The sequence below is a fragment of the Loxodonta africana genome, chromosome 2 (assembly GCF_030014295.1).
Source record: "Loxodonta africana isolate mLoxAfr1 chromosome 2, mLoxAfr1.hap2, whole genome shotgun sequence".
NCBI classification, from domain to species: Eukaryota; Metazoa; Chordata; class Mammalia; order Proboscidea; family Elephantidae; genus Loxodonta; species Loxodonta africana.
The window spans coordinates 169,833,615-169,853,344 of NC_087343.1; the positions used below are offsets into that span (position 1 = coordinate 169,833,615).

Here is a 19,730-nt window from a genome sequence, read left to right on the forward strand (position 1 = left end):
TTCAAGGTGGCACTATTCCTTATACTCTCACAAGTAGAAATGACTAACATTAGTCAGGTTTACCATGAGCCAGGCATCAGGCTAAATGCCTTTTCCAGGTTGTCTCATGCCATCTCAACCATCTGCGGGATGGCAATTGTTATCATCACCATTTCACAGATGAGGTGACTTAGGCCCCCAGGGTGAATAACTTGCACAAGGTCACATGGCTGGTGGTGGCATGGGCTTGGAATGCAGGGAGTCAAACTACCCCTGTGCTGTGGTTGTTGTGGGTCTTGAATGGCTGCTGCCTCAGCTGTGAAATAAAGGAGGGGTTACAGATACAAAGATAAGTGACCTGGGTTGTAAGCCAGAACTACAGGACCTGGGATCTATGACCAGTTCTGCCCAGCTCCCCACCCCAAGGCGAGTCCCCACACCATCCTATGCCTCGGGCTTTTATCTGGTCGCATGAATCTGTGAATCAGCTGACTGCATGTCCCCGGAAGGAAAGTCCCTTCCAATCTTGGGATCCTGTGTCTTCAATAGCCAATTTGAGAGCTGCTTGTCACAGGAGGAGGGTGACTAAGTGGTGACCACAATGGTGACATTGTCTTCTGGCCTTACACGTCTGTCCGTTTCTCCCAGACAAATGCAGCCACGATCAAGCCCAGAAAGCTCAGCCAGAAAGACAGAGATGGGACCTTTTGCCCAAGAAAGAGTAAAACCTCCCGCCTCTCCCCATTACTTATATTCTTGCTAAAATTACTAGAGGCAAAACAGCAGACAGTGGTTTCCTTCTGGAAACTAAAGAATTGATGACAACAATGAGATCCATCCTTTCTCTAATCAAATTCCTATTCCTGAGACTTTGTATCAGTCTTGGTTTTTTATTCCTTCATGTATTTGATGGGCAAAGCACTATGCTAGTCATGGCATTTGTGGGGGGGTGGGGGTGGATCTAATGGCAAATACAACAGATGTGACCCTGCCACACAGAATGCAAGTTTAATGAGGTGCAGGGGGCTTAGTAAGGATGCTTACATTTGAAAATGACAGCCATCTTAAACTGGCTGTAGCCAAGAAGTAGGGGGCAGAGGGGAGCCCAAGGATGGGCTCTCTGCAGCACTACCGGATCCAGGTGCTCTCTTCGCTCCTCTCCTGGCCCTTCCCTTCTCTCTGCCGGCTGCACCCTCAGGCTGGCCCTGTTCGTGTAGTGGCTGAGATAGCTACTGAGAGCTCCACTGTCCTTTTTGCTCTCTGTCCCAAAGAAAAGCATGGCCTTTTACATACCAAGCACCAGCACGACCCTGCCTCATACCAGCCTCAGAGACCAGGAGGCTGGAGCTCCAGCTGGCCACCCTAGGTCACAGGCCCTAGGTGGGAGAGGTTGAGGGGACAATCCCCAAAAGAGAGAAGGTGCACAGATGCCCAGTGCAGAGGACTAGATCTGAAACCAACAACCACATGGATAATGAACTACACTCTGATAAAACAATGCAGGAAAAGTGCATGGTGCCTTCTGTACACATCAAAGGGTGATGAAGCCTAGTTACAGGGGTCAGAGCATCCTCCTGAGGAGGTGCCAGTTGAGTGGGACCAGAAATATCAGTGGGAGGTGCAGGCATCAGGGTGGGAGAAGAGCGTCTGGCAGAGGGAAAACCTGTGGGAGGGCCCAGCTGTCAGAAGAAGAGGGTGTCCTAGTGTCTTAGTGCTGCTGTAACAGAAATACCACTATCGGGTGGCTTTAAAGAACAAATTTATTTTCACAGTTCTGGAGGATAAGTCCAAATGAGGTCTCAGCCATGTTGATTCCTTGTGGATAGTTCAGGGCATTCCTTGGCTTGGAGACGATCCTCCCATGACATTGGTCTTCCCCCCATGTCTGCGCACCTATGTCTAATCTGCTCTTTTGATAACTTAGAAGCAATTAGATTTAGAACCCTCCTGAATCAAGTAAGATCTAATTCATATAACAAAGAAACCCCCATTTCCAAACAGGATTACACCCACAGGTGTAGGGATTAGGATCCCAGCACATATTTTGGGGGAACACAATTCAATTCATGGCAGAGGGTATGGTGAGAAAGGGCATGATGGGGTGAGGTGACAGATGCGTGGGTGGGTCCTGAGGACCTCAACTGTGGCAGGTAACCTGACCACAGAGATGCCGAAGGAGCCATGTGTGACTCACTGCACGGATGTGCTGTGGTGGCCAGAGGACACTTTGAAGAATTGGGGGTGACAGCACTGGGCTCTCTCAAGGCTGCCCAGGGGCTCCCAGAGGACTCAGGAGTTGACAGCAGCCTGGGCTGAACAGGTGTGCTGTCTCTGAAAGTAGCTCCATGCGCCAGCAAATCCTGTCCTGGGCAGGGAGGGAAGCTATTGATTAAACCCGCTGTCCAAAGCCAGGACTCCCGTGGGGCTGCAGACAGCCTGGAAGTCTGAGACAGATCAGGGTCACCCTTGTCCCTCGGGAGCCTTCAGGCTGATGGCCAGTGTGGCCAGGGGCAAGGAAACCAGAGGTCACAGGAAGGAGAAGGATGTGGGGATCGATCATCCATCTGCTGAAAGGAAGGCTCCCCCGCCAGGCAGAGCTGGGGACGCAGCCTTGTTAGCTAATGCGAGTTTAATGTGCAGTCGAGGGAGTTGGATGCCGGCTTAGCCAGCCTCCCGGGAGACACCCAGAAATAGAGCAGGGCAAGGTGCCCCCAACATGCCCAGCGCCGCTCTGCAACTGAAAGGCAGGGGGCAGCCCAGCAGCAACCTAGGTAACGTCTACCCCCAAAAAGCATCCCTTCCACATCAGTCACTTTGTATAAAGGAAAAGGAGTTGTTGTTACGGGATGCTGGCGCCTGATGCTTTGAAAATAAACTTCTTGGCTTTGCCTTGACATTCATCTACCATCCGGAGCCCATTATCTAGAGACCAATGTTCTGTTCTATTGACTTGCTTGATTTTTTTCTCCCCCCAGATCAGAATATAATTGCTTTTCTCTAGGCAGCACTTCCACTAACTGTAACCCCGTACGTATCCCCTCTCGGGAAGTGGGGGCAGCATCATCGGGGGTGGGCTGGGGGCAGCAGTCAGTGAGAGGTCACCAGGGATCGAGAGCCCATCAGGTGCCAGGTGGAAGGGTGCCCCTTGTAGAGCCCCTGAACTAATCAAGATGTGAAGCCCAGTCCCCAGTAACTCACTGCACAGTTCACACTGGAAGGGGCACTTTCCCACAGAATCAGGGTTGTAGATGTTCCCCTTCCCACCCCTCACTCCACAGCGAGGGTCTAGGATGAGATTCAGTCCAGCTATGTACCACCATTGCCACAGCCACTTCTTCGCATAAAGCCTTCACGTATCCTGCAGGGACCTCCCAGGCTGTGCCTCCCTAAACTGGGTCCTACAGGTCATTCCCTACTTCATAGTCAGAGTCACCTGTGTAAAATGTAAACTGGATTTTGATGTCTCCTTCACTGAAGACTTTCCATGGCCAACACCTCACTCTGCCCTTTGAGACCCTCACGAGCTGGTTCCACCCCCTCTCTTCCCTTCCCTCCCATCACTGCTCCCTCTGCTCCAGGCCTCTGGTTTTCTTCATGCAGTGATTATGCCAAGCTTGCCTCTACCCCAGGGCCTTTGCACTTGCTATTCTCTACCTGTTCTCTGCTTCCCCCCACTACCCATCTTTATGTTACTTTTGCTTTCTCTTCCTTTAAGTCTTCCCTCAAATAGTCCCTTCTCAATGTGGCTTTCCTTGACCACTGTGTGTAAAGTAGCACCCCATACAATGAGTCTGTCCGATTACATTGCTTTGTCTTCCTCATAGTACACATCTCCGTCTGAAACTGTCTCTCTTTGTATTATAGTTATCTATCCCCACAGGAAAAAAATTACCCCAAAACATAGCATCTTAAAACAACAACCAGCAGTTATTTTCTAGAAGTTTCTGTGGGTCAGGGATTTTGGAGCAGCAGCTTAGTGGTTCCTGCTTGGGGTCTCTCACGAAGTCACATTCAAGATGTCGGTCGGGGCTGCAGTCATCTGAAGGCTTGAGTGGGGCCGGAGGATCTGTTTCTGAAGACGACTCACATGGCTGGCGCGATACTGCTGGCTCTTGGCAGGAGGCCTCAGCACCTCACCACATGGACCTCTCCATGGGCTGCTTGACTGACCTCACACCATGGCAGCTGACTTTCTCAAAGCAAGCAATCCCAGAAAGAGCAAGGTAGAAGCCACAATATCTTTTATGACTGTCATTTTTGTAATATTGGTTACACAAGCCAACCCTGCTCAGTATGGGAGGGGACCACACAAGGGTGCTAATACCAGGAGGCAAGGATCATTGGGGCCATCTTGGCAGGTGGGTACCACACCCCCTCCATGAGAGCATTGGCTGACTTATTCATTGCTGTATGTCCCAGCACAATGTTTGGCATGTAACAGGTACCCTATAAGTGTTACAGGTATGAATTAATAATAGTAGCCATTAATACTACTTAGAGTGTGTGCCATGTCTCATGCTAAGCACTCCACATGGAGTATCTTATTTAGTCCCCCAGTCCCACCTCATTTGATCCTTTACATGTGAGGTAACTGAATCACAGAGAAGTGAAGTCCATGAGCAAGGTCATAAAGCTGGTAAGTGGCTAAGCTAGGATTTGGACCCAGGTCTGCTGAGGAGGGGCAACCCAGGCTGGTCCCATCAGTGGGTGTGAGTCAGCGTTGATTGTACTTGGTAAGGACTCCCAGCGTGTCGTCAGACCAGTGTGGAGGGAAACCCAGGAGCTGTGTGTGACAGCCAGATTTTACCATGTGGGGATGGGGTACAGGGAGGAATGTCATAGCCCACACTCAGTCCCCACACTGCAGCCATATCCAGCTGCACAGCTTAGCACGCTGGACCGCAGGGAGAAGTTAGGCCAGGGAGACTGATGGGCCCGCTCATTATAACCCAGCAAGAGGCTTAAAGGTCTAGGAGGAAACTCCAGAGTCTAATGCCAGAATGAGTAAACATCTAGAGCCAGTGTACCCCCTAGGCTCCTCTCGTTCGTGTGGCAGACATCACTAAGTGATCACCAGAGTTTTTCCCACCAAGCCGTGATGGTGCATGAGAATTCTTCTCAACATAGCACTCCAGGCATCCACAGTGGTTTACAGCTCAGACTCTGGAGTCAGCTGCAACTGGACTTACATCCTGGCTCTACCGCTTACTAACCTCTGCATCCTTAGACAAGTTTCTCAGCTTCTCTGCTGGAGCTATGTTACTACCTACCTTATAGGTTTTCTAATGAGGCTTAAATGTGGTTATGCACGGGGAGCTTTTAGCACAGTACTTGGCAATAAGTAAGCACTCAATGCTGTCGACTATTTGTTACTGCTGCTGTTACTACTGTCGTTCTCTTCCCTTGTTAGCTCTGTGAACCCAGGACTTCAGCAGACCATCCAGGCCGATGCTTTCGCTGAGCACACCAAGGAACATGGGCCTTTGAGGAACAATGAATTGAGACAGAAACGTCATCTTCTCTCCCTTCACTCTCTGCAGGTGTGGATGTGTGGGGGCCGCATGGAGGACATCCCCTGCTCCAGGGTGGGCCACATCTACCGGAAGTACGTACCCTACAAGGTCCCTGCTGGAGTCAGCCTGGCCCGGGTAAGGTGGCGGGGGGAGGAGTCAGCTTAGACCCTCAAGCAGACCAGAGGCAACCTGAGGTGCCTGAAAACTTAAAGCCCTTCTTCACCACTTACTAGCTGTGTGACCTTGGGAGGGTTGCTTAACTCCTCTGAGCCTGTGTTTCCTCCTTTGTTTAAAGAGAGTTAATTCTTTCCAACTCTTAGCATTGCCAGGGGAATTAAGGAGATGATGCAGTTTTCCAAAATGTGACAGACGGAGATGATTTTAAGTGGTAGACATGAGAACATTTTAATTTTCATGTGTTTATGTTAATGTGGATTAGAAATGAATCTGTATTAGTGTAGCAAACTTGTGATTTCACAGATATTTTAATTAGGGTGCAGAGTTAGACCTTGGGTGATTTAAAAGAAAAATCCTTGCCATCAGATCGATTCCAGCTCACAACAACCCTACAGTACAGAGTAGAACTGCCCCATACAGTTCCCAAGGCTATAATCTTTTGGGGAGCAAACTGCCACATCTTCCTCTCACGGAGTGGCTGGTGAGTTTGAACCGTGGACCTTTTGGTTAGCAGCCGAGCACTTAACCACTGAGCTACCAGGTCTCCTTATTTAAAGAAATACATTAGATAATATTAATACAGGTGGTGTGGTGTATTTGGGAAAACCTGAGACCAGGTACTTAAAAGTTCCTGCCACCAGGATGCTTAATAAATGTCAGTGTCATGTTGTCTGGTTGTTAACCAGTGTCATAGAACAATGTGTGTACTGTTTGATAAGAAACTAGTTGTTCTGTAAACCTTCATCTACCAAGTACAATAAAAAAAAAATTTTTTTTAATTGTATTGCCATGCTAAAAACACTGTTGAGCCAAGACAACAACTAAGAAACATGATTTTTACAAAAATCTATTCATTTATATCAATAATACAACACATTTTGTAAACATTAAAAATAAAAAATAAATGTCAGTGCCTGCCCCCCCCCCCCCCCGCCCCATTTATTTCATTGCCTTAAAATGATTTGTGTCAGTGCTTGGGTTAAATTGGCCACAGGCTTCAAATGGAAATTTGTAAGCCAGGGTGTTTTTGTTTTTTGCTTTTTTTTTTACAATATGTCACTAAACCCTAATAATAAATTTCAAAGTTCGTCTTAAAAAAAAAAAAGTCAAGGGGACCACAAAGGAAAATGAAGACGTGGAGGGTCCCCAAAGGAAGGCTTTTGGCAAAAGCTGGAAAGGACACTGCCGTTTTGCTCAGTAGAGACCCCCACACCTCCCACGCCAAGACCTGGGGCAAGCCTCGGCCTGTTAGGTCTAGGTCCACAGCTTCCTGTTGCTCTGCCCGCTGCCTCCCCTCCCTCGTCGCTTGACAATTTTGACTTGCGCAATGCTAGCGCCTGCGACTTGGAAGCGCTGTTGTCCTGCGATTTACAAAAAAATCTGAGAGGCTCAAAGAGCTCTCCCCAAGCTCCATCCGTGGGCGGGGAGCTGAGCTCCGGAAGGCGGCAGGGGCTGCTTTCAGGGACAGCGTTAAGGGAAAAGACAGCCGGCAATGCCCTCTAGTGGTGAATCGTTCTAACGACAGCCGCACCAGCCATCTGCGCTGTTTTGGACAGGGCATCTGACTCGGGATTGAATTCTAGATTCAGCAGGAGAGGCAGAAATCACGTGTCATCAGGGACGCCATTGGCAGCCCCTGAGGAAGGCATCAGGCAGGAAAACAGTCACTCAGTAAGTCCGAGATGGCGACTCTTCCAGATACAAGGGATGAAGGAACCACGGGGAGACCTCTGACCCCCCAAATAGCCTTTTCCGGTCCAGAGTTCTTGTCATCTTTAAGGGCTACTGGATAAAACACCACCACTATCTGCTTATTAAACCATAGATCAATACAATGGGTAATAGCTAGCTGTGTAACTCAGGTCGACTGTTGGAAACCACCAGCAGCTCCAAGGGAAAAAGATGCGGCAGCCTGCTTCCATAGAGATTTACAGTCTTGGAAACCCTATGGGGACCTCCTGTGAGTGGGAATCAACTCCATGGCAGTGGGGTTTTTTTTTTGCTGTAACTCTTGAAGCCCGTGGTGGTGCAGTGGTTAAGAGCTTGGCTGCTAACCAGAAAGCTCGGTAGTCCTAATTCACCAGCTGCTCCTTGGAAACCCTACGGGGCAGTTCTACTCTGTCCTGTAGGGTTGCTATGAGTTGGAATCAACTTGTCAACAGGTTTGGGGTTTTTTTTGTTTGTTCATTTTTGGGGTTTTTTGGTTTCATAAAGCTTATAAAAAGTTCCTGTGAGACAGGCATCACGCAAAACATCTTACATGCTTATCTCAGTTCTCACTTGTTTTTATCTTCATTTTAGAGATGAGGAAGTGAAGCAGAGATGTTAAGTAACTGGTCCCAGGTGATTAGCTGATAAGCAGTAGAGCCATAATTCAGACCTGTTTAGGCCTGACAGGTATCTGGCACCTTACAGCTGCTCCTTAAATAGGTACTGCTGCTGTTCGTGTCGGTGTGAGTATCCGCATCAGCGTTAAGATCAGGCAGCTTATTTCGGTGTTCTGTATGAATTCCGTATTTAGGCATTTTAACTTCCTTTGGAGCTCTCTGCGCTGAGTCAGCACCCTGCGTTTGACTTTAAACCAGTTTACAATCTAGGTGGCGCCCCACGTCTCCTTCTCCCCCATGACCCGTCAGGTCCGATAATATGTAGGTTCACAGGACCACAAAGGTGCCTGAATCAAGCGCATGTGGCCTTTTGTTGCAATATCCAACAAATCTCATTTAATTGCAGATCAGATTTAAAATGTTTGCTAAGTGTTTTAACACCCAAATCCTAAACCCTGTAGAACATCATCTGCTAGAACATCATGTCGCTAGAGCTGTGGGGAGGCATGCTGATAGCCTTAAGGCAGCCAGGAAAAGGTCTTACTGAAGTCACACAGACTCCAGAAGGACAAACAGCTGACAACATGCTGTAACAGCAATTCAGGAAGGATAAGCTCACCGCCAGCCTTTGCCTGCCGCAAGAACAAGTAGCTAGTCTTACTTTGTTTACTAAATTAACTAAAAATCTTTCTTGTTTCTGCCTCTGGGAAGGGTGTTTTAGGAAAGGCAGTAACAGGGACCCACTCACACTTGGTGAAACAAAAGTAGAGACTTATTCCGGGATCCAGGCAAATCTGTAAGTACAAGAAGTGCATTCGGGCCTTAGGTGGGACTAGAACCCAGAACTTGGAGGATGTTGAGAGTAGGGACATGAGGAGCATGCGGTTCACTAACATCTCAAAGGCCTTTTCATGATTCTAACGAGGTGAGGCATCATAGAATAAAATGTAAAGGTCCCTGGGTGGCGCAAACAGTTTGTGCTTGGCTGGTAACCAAGAGGTTGGCAGTTTGAATCCACCTAGCAGCACCACAGAAGAAACAGGCCTGGCAATCTGCTTCCAAAAATATTACAGGCAAGAAAACCCTATTGAGCAGTTATACTCTGTAACACATGAGGTCTCCTAAGCCACAAATGAACAGGAAAAAACAAAATCAACAACAGAAATAAATGTAGTTTACTTCAGTCAAAACAGTCAGTTGTACAAGTTCAAGATCTGGGATAATTGGTTTGTTGAATCATGTCAGAAAATACATTCATGCATTATAAACTAAAATCTTAATTAATAAAATTAAAATTCATTCAGTAAGATATCAAGTGATTTGATCCTTTAAGAATAACATTGGTGAATTTCAGGACCTGCAGATGGTCAGAGAGAAAACCGCAGTGGTTCCTCATCACCGCTGTGGCTTGATCAGGTCAGATGGTGAGCCTGAGGACCTGGGTGACAGACTGGGGAAAGGGGAGGAGATGCTGTGTTTTAGAGTGCTCACGTCTACAGACTTTGTTAGGGCTTCAGCTTCCTCAGGGCACAGTTTTAAATTAAACACAGCCTCTGTCAGTGCAGCAACCTGGTAGGCATGACGCGGTTTGCCAGCCCACCATTGACCTCCTAAGCACTCAGGCAGAACAAGGTAGCAGCAAGGAAATTCGGTTGTTTACTGGTCTCAAGCTCAGAGGCAGCAAAATTGAGGAGTTGGTAGATTTTATCTTCAGTGCCAGGGCCTCCCTCATATTGCCTTCCTTCCTCCATACTCAGGAGTCCACAAACTACAGCCCATAGGCCAAATTCAGCCCACCACCTGTTTTTGTATGGCCTGTGAACTAAGAATGATTCTTACATTTCAAATTGTTGTTATTAGATGTCATCAAGTCATTTCCGACTCATAGCAGCCCTGTGTACCACAAAACGAAACACTGCCCAGTCCTGCACCATACTCACAATCATTTTCGTGCTTGAGCCCATTTTTGCAGCCACTGTGTCAATCCATCTTGTTGAGGGTCTTCCTCTTTTTTGCTGACTGTCTACTTTACCAAGCATGATGTCCTTCTCCAGGGACTGACCCTTCCTTGACAACATGTCCAAACTATGTAAGATGCAGTGTTGCCATCCTTTCTTCTAAGGAGCATTCTGGTTGTACTTCTTCCAAGACAGATTTGTTCATCCTTTTGGCAGTCCATGGTATATTCAGTATTCTTCGCCAGCACCTCGACTCAAAAGGCGTCGATTCTTCTTTGGTCTTCCTTATTCATTGTCCAGCTTTCATGTCCATATGATGCGATTGAAAATACCATGGCTCGGGTCAGGCGCACCTTAGTCTTCAAGGTGATGTCTTTGCTTTTCAACACTTTAAAGAGGTCCTTTGCAGCAGATTTACCCAATGCAATGCATCTTTTAATTTTTTGACTACTGCTTCCATGGGTGTTTATTGTGGATTCAAGTAAAATGAAATCCTTGACAACTTTAGTCTTTTCCCTGCTTATCATGATGTTGCTTATTGGTCCAGTTGTGAGGATTTTTCTTTTTAATGTAGAGATGTAATCCATACTGAAGGCTATGGTCTTTGGTCTTCATCAGTAAGTGCTTCAAGTCCTCTTCACTTTCAGCAAGCAGTGTTGTATATCTGCATAACCTAGGTTGTTAATGAGTCTTCCTCTAATCCTGATACCCCATTCTTCTTCATATAGTCCAGTTTCTCAGATTATTTGCTCAGCATACAGATTAAATAGGAATGGTGAAAGGATACAACCCTGACACACGCCTTTGCTGACTTTGAACCATGTGATATCTCTTTGTTATGTCCAAACAACTGCCTCTTGATCTATGTACAGGTTCCTTATGAGCACACTTAAGTGTTCTGGAATTCACATTTTTTGCAATGTTATCCATAATTTGTTATGATCCACACAGTCGAATGCCTTTGCATAGTCAATAAAACACAGGTAAACATCCTTCTGGTGTTCTCTGCTTTCAGCCAGAATCCATCTGACATCAGCAATGATACCCTAGTTCCACGTCCTCTTCTGAATCTGGCCTGAATTTCTGGCAGTTCCCTGTCAATATACTGCTGCAGCCGTTTTTGAATGATCATTAGCAAAATTTTACTGGCATGTGATATTAATGATATTGTTTGATAATTTCTACTTTCCGTTGGATCACCTTTCTTGGGAATAGGCATAAATATGGATCTCTTGCAGTCAGCTGGCCAGGTAGCTGTCTTCCAAATTTCTTGGCATAGACGAGTGAGCACTTCCAGCTTTGCATCCTTTTGTTGAAACATCTCAGTTGATATCCGTCAATTCCTGGAGCCTTATTTTTCACCAATACCTTCAGTGCAGCATGGACTTCTTCCTTCAGTACCATCGGTTCCTGATCATATGCTACCTCTTGAAATAGTTGAATGTCAACCAATTCTTTATGATATAATGACTCTGTGTATTCCTTCCATCTTCTTTTGATGCTTCCTGCATCGTTTAATATTTTCCCCATAGAATCCTTCACTATTGCAACTCTAGCCTTGAATTTTTTCTTCAGTTCTTTCAGCTTGAGAAATGCAGAGCATGTTCTTCCTTTTTTGTTTTCTATCTCCAGCTCTTTGCACATGTCACGATAATACATGTCTTTGTCTTCTTGAGCCGCCCTTTGAAATCTCCTGTTCATCTCTTTTACTTCATTTCTTCCTGAGCTGCTCGATGTTCAAGAACAAGTTTCAAAGTCTTCTGCCATCCATTTTGGTCTTTTCTTTCTTTTCTGTCTTTTTAATGACCTCTTGCCTTCTTGTGTGTGCTGTCCTTGATGTCATTCTACAACTCGTCTGATCTTCAGTCATTAGTGTTCAACGCATCAAATCTATTCTTGAGATGGTCTCTAAATTCAGGTGGGATATTACTCAGGTTGTACTTTAGCTCTCCTGGACTTTTTCTAATTTTCTTCAGTTTCAGCTTGAAATCACATATGAGCAATTGATGGTCCATTCCACAGTTGGCCCCTGGCTTTGTTCTAACTGATGATACTGAGCTTTTCTATCATCTCTTTCCACAGACGTAGTTGATTTCGTTCCTGTGTACTCTATCTGGCAGATCCATGTGTATAGTCACCATTTACGTTGGTGAAGAAAGGTATCTGCAATGAAGAAGTCATTGGTCTTGCAAAATTCTATTATGTGATCTCTGGCATTGTTTCTATCACCAAGGCCATATTTTCCAACTACCAATCCTTCTTTGTTTCCAACTTTCACATTCCAGTCACCGGTAATTATCAGTGCATCCTAATTGCATGTTTGATCAATTTCAGACTGCAGAAGCTGGTAAAAATGTTCAATTTCTTCATCTTTGGCCTTAGTGGTTAGTGCATAAATTTGAATAATAGTCATATTAACTGGTCTTCCTTGTAGGCATATGGATATCATCCTATCACTGCAGCTTTGTACTTCAGGATAGATCTTGAAATGTTCTTTTTGACAGTGAATGCAACGCCATTCATCTTCAAGTTGTCATTCCCAGCATAGTAGACCATATGATTGTCCAATTCAGAATGACCAGTACCAGTCCATTTCAGCTCACTAATGCCTAGGATATCGATGTTTATGCATTTCATTTCATTTTTGATGATTTCCAATTTTCCTAGATTCATAATTCATACATTCCAGGTTCTGATTCTTAATGGATGTTTACAGCTGTTTCTTCTCATTTTGAGTCATGCCACATCAGCAAATGAAGGTCCCGACAGCTTTACTCCATCCACATCATTAAGGTCAACTCTACTTTGAAAAGGCAGCTCTTCCCCAGTCATCTTCTGAGTGCCTTCCAACCTGGGGGGCTCATCTTCCAGCACTATAACAGACAGTGTTCCGCTGCTATTCATAAGGTTTTCACTGGCTAATTCCTTTCAGAAGTAGACTGCAGGGTCCTTCTTCCTAGTCTGTCTTAGTCTGGAAGCTCAGCTGAAACTTGTCCTCCATGGGTGACTCAGCTGGTATATGAATACTGGTGGCATAGCTTCCAGCATCACAGCAACTCACAAGCCCCCACAGTACAACAAACTGACAGACACATGGGGGACATTTTAAATAGTTGGGGAAAATTTTTTTAAAAAGAAGACTATGACACATTAAAGTCAAATTTCATTGCCCATAGAGTTGTATTAGAACCCAGCCTTTTTTTTTTTTTTTTCACCTATTCATTTATACATTGTTAGGAACACTTTAGAGCTATGTCAGAGTTGAGTATCTAACAGAGAGACCATATGGTCTGCAAAATGTTTCCAGATTACCTGGCCCTTTGCAAACTACCTGGCCCTTTACAGAAAGCCAGGGCTTTGAACTAGTCCAGTCCTGCTCAAACCCTTGCTGAGAATTTGCATTTCTAACACATTCCCAGAGGATGCTAATGCTGCTGGTTAGGGACCAATTCTGGGAATGACTAGTAGAGCAGTGGTTCTCAAATTTTATCATACATAAGAATCATGTGGGGATCTTGTTAAAATGTAGATTCTGATTCAGTATATCTGGGGTGGAAATGCAAATTATCAGCAGGGGTTTGAACCAGAACTAACAGGTTGGAAGCCCTGCAGAAAACATTTGCTGACTCCTGCCTTACCTTCTCCCAGAGCAGCCATTTGTACTTAGGTGTAAATGACTGATACCAGCCTAAAGGGCTAACTCTGCTTTATGTTTTAGAGAGTACTTTGAATTGCAAAAGAAAAAAAACTATGATAGAGGTAGATCCTGGAGAATTAAGTATGGGGGGATTTCTAGCAATAGGTAGGGGTTGGAGGACTCTGTTTTGGAGCAGGAAGTTTCCCCCTAAAGTTCCAACTGTCAAAGGTTCTTAATGGGCAGTATCCATGCTGCAGATGGAATGAGGAATTTTCATCGGTAATTTACTCCTCTATCCCCAAGTTGGCTCACAAACAGGATGTTTCCTCGCCTGCTGCCTCTGCTTGCCAATAATATGGTTGACATATTCTTTTTTAACCAATTATCCTTGGGCTTCATGATAAAAGTAAAAGCAGCCTTCTTACCTAAAAGGACTATTACATATCCCAGTTGCTGGTGGAATTATACCTTTTAGTTGCAAATTACAATTTGTTTTCACTGTATGACTTGATTAGAGCTTATTTAGATGAAAATGACAGAAACCCAACTGAAGTTGGCTTATGCAAAAAGAATTAACTGGCTCATGTAATTAGAAAGTCTTGAGGTAGACTGGGCCCAAAGGAGGAATATGCACCTCTAGCCCTTGGCTCTGCTTCATTCAGGTGGACTTCATCTTTGAACAGGCTTTTATCATGTGGTGGCTCTGGCTGGCATCTTAGCCAGCAATCCCAGCAGAAATAGAGCAGTTCTTCCCATAGTTTCAGCAAAAATTTCAGGGCCAATGCCCATTGGTCCTGACTGGCTTGGCTTGAGTCAAATGTCCACTGCCGACCCCTTCCTGCGGTCAGGGGTCTCTATAGTCACACTGGCCAGGCCAGGCCATAAGGCTCTACCTCAAACCACAGGAACCGAGAATGGGACAGGGGTGTTTCCCCAGAGGAAAATTTGAGGACTGTCACTAGACTGCAAAAGGGGGAGATGGAAGATGGACAAGCAAAAGTAATAGTGGTCCGTTACTCAACTGTATATTGTAATATCCTTAAAACTTACATAAATAATAATATGTTGTTGTTAGGTAACATTGAGTTGATTTTTGAGTCATAGTGACCCCTCGTGACAGACTAAAACTTCCCCATAGGGGTTTCCTAGGCTGTAATCTTTATGGGAGCACATCGCCAGGTCTTTCTCCCGCAGAGCCACTGGGTGGGTTCCAACTGCCGACCTTTCAATTCACAGCTGAGTGTTTAACCATTGTGCCACGAGGGCTCCCTAAAAACACACAGATGGCCTCAGAAACCGTGAGATTTTTATTTCTGTATCAATGCAACATAAAATATGAAAGTCTGGCCTCCACCTGCCAGGACTCTGCACCTATCCGGCCTTGGTTCCTCAGGGGGCCTGACCTTCCACCTGCCTCTTGTCTTCCAGAACCTTAAGCGAGTGGCTGAAGTGTGGATGGACGAGTATGCCGAGTATATTTACCAGCGCCGGCCTGAGTACCGCCACCTCTCCGCTGGGGACGTAGCCGCCCAGAAGAAGCTCCGCAGCTCCCTGAACTGCAAGAGTTTCAAGTGGTTTATGACCAAGATCGCCTGGGACCTGCCCAAGTTCTACCCGCCCGTGGAGCCTCCAGCAGCGGCCTGGGGGGAGGTGAGTCCGCAGGAGAGGGCCGGCGCATCGTTTACGGGGCCCAGTGCAAAATGAACACACAGGCTTCTTGTTCGTAAATAGGAAAAAGGTGCCGTTAAAGGCATGAAATATAAAACTTTTTCCTTTCTTCCATGTTCTCTCTCTCTCGCCACGATGTTTTTTATTTGCTATTTAACGTTCTGAGTTATGAAGTTTAAATTTTACCGTTCATCTTTACGTTATGCAGTGCCAGTTTTCAGTACAAATATGAGTGTTTCACACGTGCAGAATCACTGAAATTACATGATCTGTGTTTCACGCCTCATCTATGCATATGGGAGCCCTGGTCGGCAGTTTGAATTCACCAGCTACTCCTTGGAAGGTCTATGGGGCAGCTCCACTCTGTTCTATGGGGTCACTATGAGTCAGAATGGACTTGATGGCAACAGGTTCTAGGCATACATATTTCAGTCTTACCCGAATAGTAGAAACACTGCACAAAACTAACTCAACTGGTTTTATTTTACTTCTTGAGAATGCGCACGTTCTCCCAGTACTCTCTACCTTCAGCTTACTGATGAGTGAGGAAGGATGCAATGAAAAGGAACTGTGGGTGGTCCTGCTTTCCTGTCCTCGTATGTCATCATTTGCTGTGTAGCGATGGGCTTATACAGGGAAGTAAGACAGGATATGAAAGGGTTCCTTGGTTGTTCTTGTTTCTCAGAATGCTACTGCCTCCTTTGTGTGTTCAAAGCAAGCTCTGGTTTGAACAGAAAGCATGACCTCTCGGACCTGTCAGTGCCCCCAGTTACTCAGTCATAGACAGGGTGGTTTTTCAGGGCACAGCCCCTGGACCACCTGTACCTGGGTTACCTGGAATGGGGGCTGTCTTAGTTTCCCAGTGCTGCTATAACAGATTCCACAAGTGGGTGGCTTTATGAATAGGAACTTATTTTTCCTCATACTTCTGGAGGCTAAAAGTCCAAATCAGGGTCTCAGCCCTGTTGATTGCTTCCTTGCCAGTAGACAGAGCATTCCTTGGTCCCTCAGCTTGTAAACAATTGTCACATGGCATCTGTCTTCCCCCTGTGTGCGTGTCTACTCTGGTCTTTCTATACCTCAGGAGTAATTAGGTTTAGGACCCACCCTGCAGTGGTAGGACCTCATTAACATAACTAAAGAGAACCGCTGTTTCTCAACAGGATCACATCCACAGGTACAAGGGCCAGGAATTCAATACATATTTTGGGGGACACAATTCAATCCTTAACAGGGGCAAAATTTGATTCCTGGGCCTACCGAATCAAATTCTCTGGAAGCAGGGTCAGGGAGTCTACATTTCAACAACCTGTCACCTCCAGTACCACCACCCCTACAGTGACTGAGTGCTCAGAACAGACCAGTGTTCTGAGGAGCTGCTCTGTGTTGACTGAGTACTCCTTTACTGAGAGTCTCCAGGCACTTCCAACAACCCAGGGCAAGCTTTATGAAGACAACTCAGAGTTCACCCCATCTAACGTCTCTGCCCTGGCTCCCTCCTCCCACCTCAGCAGGGGCCTATGTGGGTGCCTTGAGGTGCCTCACTGGTCCTTTCCTCCCCTCCTCCCTTCTAGATCCGCAGTGTGGGCACCGGACTGTGTGCAGACACGAAGCACGGGGCCTTGGGTTCCCCACTGAGGCTAGAGAGCTGTGTACGGGGTCGCGGGGAGGCTGCCTGGAACAACATGCAGGTAAGGGCTGTTCCCCGAGGATGGCAGCTGGATGCTCCATCCTGTCTGCAGCCTGGAGTGCTCACATGGTCAGGGCTGGAGGGAGAGGCCATGGGTCAGCAATGAAGAACAAAGAGTGTCAGGAGATAACTTTATAAGAGCACCATGGAAGAGGAGGCCTTCACTCTGCAATAAAACCGTCAATCTAGACTGCTTTGGTTACAAATGACTAGCACCCAGCCCAAATGGCCTTCAGCAAAAAGAGGGATTTATTGGCTCATGTCACTGAAGTCTAGACATGTCTTTTGGATCTCTACAGGGTCTCAATTTCACTTGCCTCTCTGCTGCTTCATTCTTAGCCTAGCCCTTCCCAGGTGGGGTTGACAGCTGAGGCTTCTCATCTCCCAGTGGAGAGGCGTGTCTCTTCAGGAGCTAAGGAAGAGCCCTGGGCGCTCACGCTTTGGCTCCTCTCAGCCAATTACTGTTGGCAAGGTGGTACAGTCCTCGTATTGCCAAGCCTGGGTAATATGCCCACTCCCAGGGGCATGGTCAGCCTCACCTGAATGATAGTAGAGTGGGAGGGGCTTCTTAAGGGGTTACTCCCCAAGGGATATTACCAAAAGAATGAGGAGGGTAAGCCAGCCTTGTAGGAAAAGCCGCCACCTTCTTTGAGAAACTGCGTTTAGTTTTCTGTGATCCCTTCCTCAGAGCAGTTAATCAAATGTTAAGAAACCCAGAATCCACTGAATCTGGGTTCTTGGATACATTCTTACAGTCTCCTTGTAATTATAGCTGTTGCTGGCATTTTGGAAGCATACACTGATAAGCATAGTAATGTGGGTCCTCTGTAGACAAAGAATGTAGAAGCTAGGGGTGCACGGACACATGTTGAGAATGGGCAGCACCACTTCTCGGCCTGGCACAGACCCCAGACTCACTGTGTCTGTCCCTCCTCTGAAATGCTTCTCACTCTGCCTCATCCTTTCTTGATAACAATTCTTATTACACTGTGGCTCTCCCTGACTAATTCTGAGTTCTGCAAGATAGTATGTGGTTGCTCCCCACTGCCACTCACCCCCAGAGCCCCAATGAGACCAGGAAGAGCACAGGGCCTGGATAGAGGGTACGCAGGGAGCTAGTCCTCAGACAGCCTAGAGTGTGGCAGGCAGTCCACACTAATGCCCACTGAAACAAGCAACAACACAGTACTGGGTTTATGGCTAGGCCAGTGTCTGCCTTCTGAGAAGGGAAAAATGGCAAACTAGCCGAGTGGAACGTATTCCCCCTGGAACCTCAGCCATCCTGAGCAGAGAGTTTCTATGAACCTGTGAAGGGAGAAATGTGAGTCTAAAACACATCAGGGTACTGAAACATGATATGATGTACCGTTGTCTCAATAATTAATAGGAGAAAATAAGGATATAGTAGATATCAGGAACATGGCCAGATCAACAATTCTAGAACATTCCATCAAACCGCAGCAAAATACACATTCTTCTCAAGTGCACAGGGAACAATTGCCAAGCAGACCCTATTCTGGGACGTAAAACAAGATTCAACAAATTTAAAAGGATTCAAGTCATATAAAATATGTTCCCTTGCCATAGTGGAATTAGAAACCAATAAAAGAAAGATTTCTTAAAATCCCCAAATATTTGGAAACTAAATAACACACTTCTAAATAACCCATGGATTAAACAAGAAATCAAAGGGGAAATTAGAAAGGATTTTGAACTGGATGAAAATGAAAACACAACATGTCAGAATTTGTAGGATGCTGTTAAAGCAGTACATAGGGGAAAATTTACAGCACTAAATGCCTACATTAGGAAAGATCTCAAATAAATGACTTGAGAAACTAGAAAAAGGAAAGCAAATAGAACCAAAGTAACGAGAAGGAAAGAAGTTCTAAAGATCAGAGTGGAAATAAGTGAACAACAAAACAGAAAAACAATAGGGAAAGATCAATGAAACCTAAAGCAAGCTCTTTGAGACAGCCAATAAAATTGATAAACCTTGGTCACAGGGAACTTCTAGGTCAATTGGCATAACATAGTTCATAAAGAAAATCTTCTACATCCCACTTTGGTGAGTAGCATCTGGGGTCTTAAAAGCTTGTAAGTGACCATCTAAAATGTATCTACTGGTCTCATCCTATCCAGAGCAAAGGAGAATAAAGAAAACCAAAGACACAAGGGAAGTATTAGCCCAAAGGACTAATGGACCACAAGTACCACAGCTTCTACCAGACTGAGCCCAAAACAACTAGATGGTGCCCAGCTACCACCAACCACTCTGACAGGGATCACAATAGAGGGTCCTGGACAGAGCAGGAGAAAAATGTACAACAAAATTTAAATTCACACACACAAAAAAGACCAGACTTACTGGTCTGACAGAGACTGGAGGAACCCCCGAGACTATGGCCCTTGGACACCCTTTTAACTCAGAACTGAAGCCACTCCCAAAGTTCATCCTTCAGCCAAAGATAGGTCTACAAAACAAACAATAACAGACGTGAGGAATGTGCTTTTTAGTTCAATCAGGTATACTAGAATAAATGGGCAACACCTGCCCAAAAGCCATGAGGAGAAGGCAGGAAGGGACAGGAAACATGAATAGATGGATGGAAACAGGGAACCTAGGGTCGGGAAGGGGAGAATGTTGACACATTGCAGGGATTGCAACCAATGTCACAAAATAATTTGTATATAAATTGTTGAATGAGAAACTAATTTGCTCTGTAAACTTTCACCTAAAGCACAATTTAAAAAAGAAAAAAAAAAATTGATAAACCTCTA

General features: G+C 45.8%; 1 protein-coding gene across 1 annotated transcript in view; it reads left to right on the forward strand.

The window, feature by feature from the left end:
* GALNT10 (polypeptide N-acetylgalactosaminyltransferase 10) overlaps positions 1-19,730 on the forward strand; it is a 270,053-nt gene that overhangs the window by 242,384 nt on the left and 7,939 nt on the right. The window contains exons 8-10 of the mRNA XM_064278619.1: positions 5,520-5,627; positions 15,020-15,241; positions 16,834-16,950. Of these exons, the coding sequence (XP_064134689.1) occupies positions 5,520-5,627; positions 15,020-15,241; positions 16,834-16,950 (447 nt within the window). The remainder of the gene's footprint in view (positions 1-5,519; positions 5,628-15,019; positions 15,242-16,833; positions 16,951-19,730) is intronic.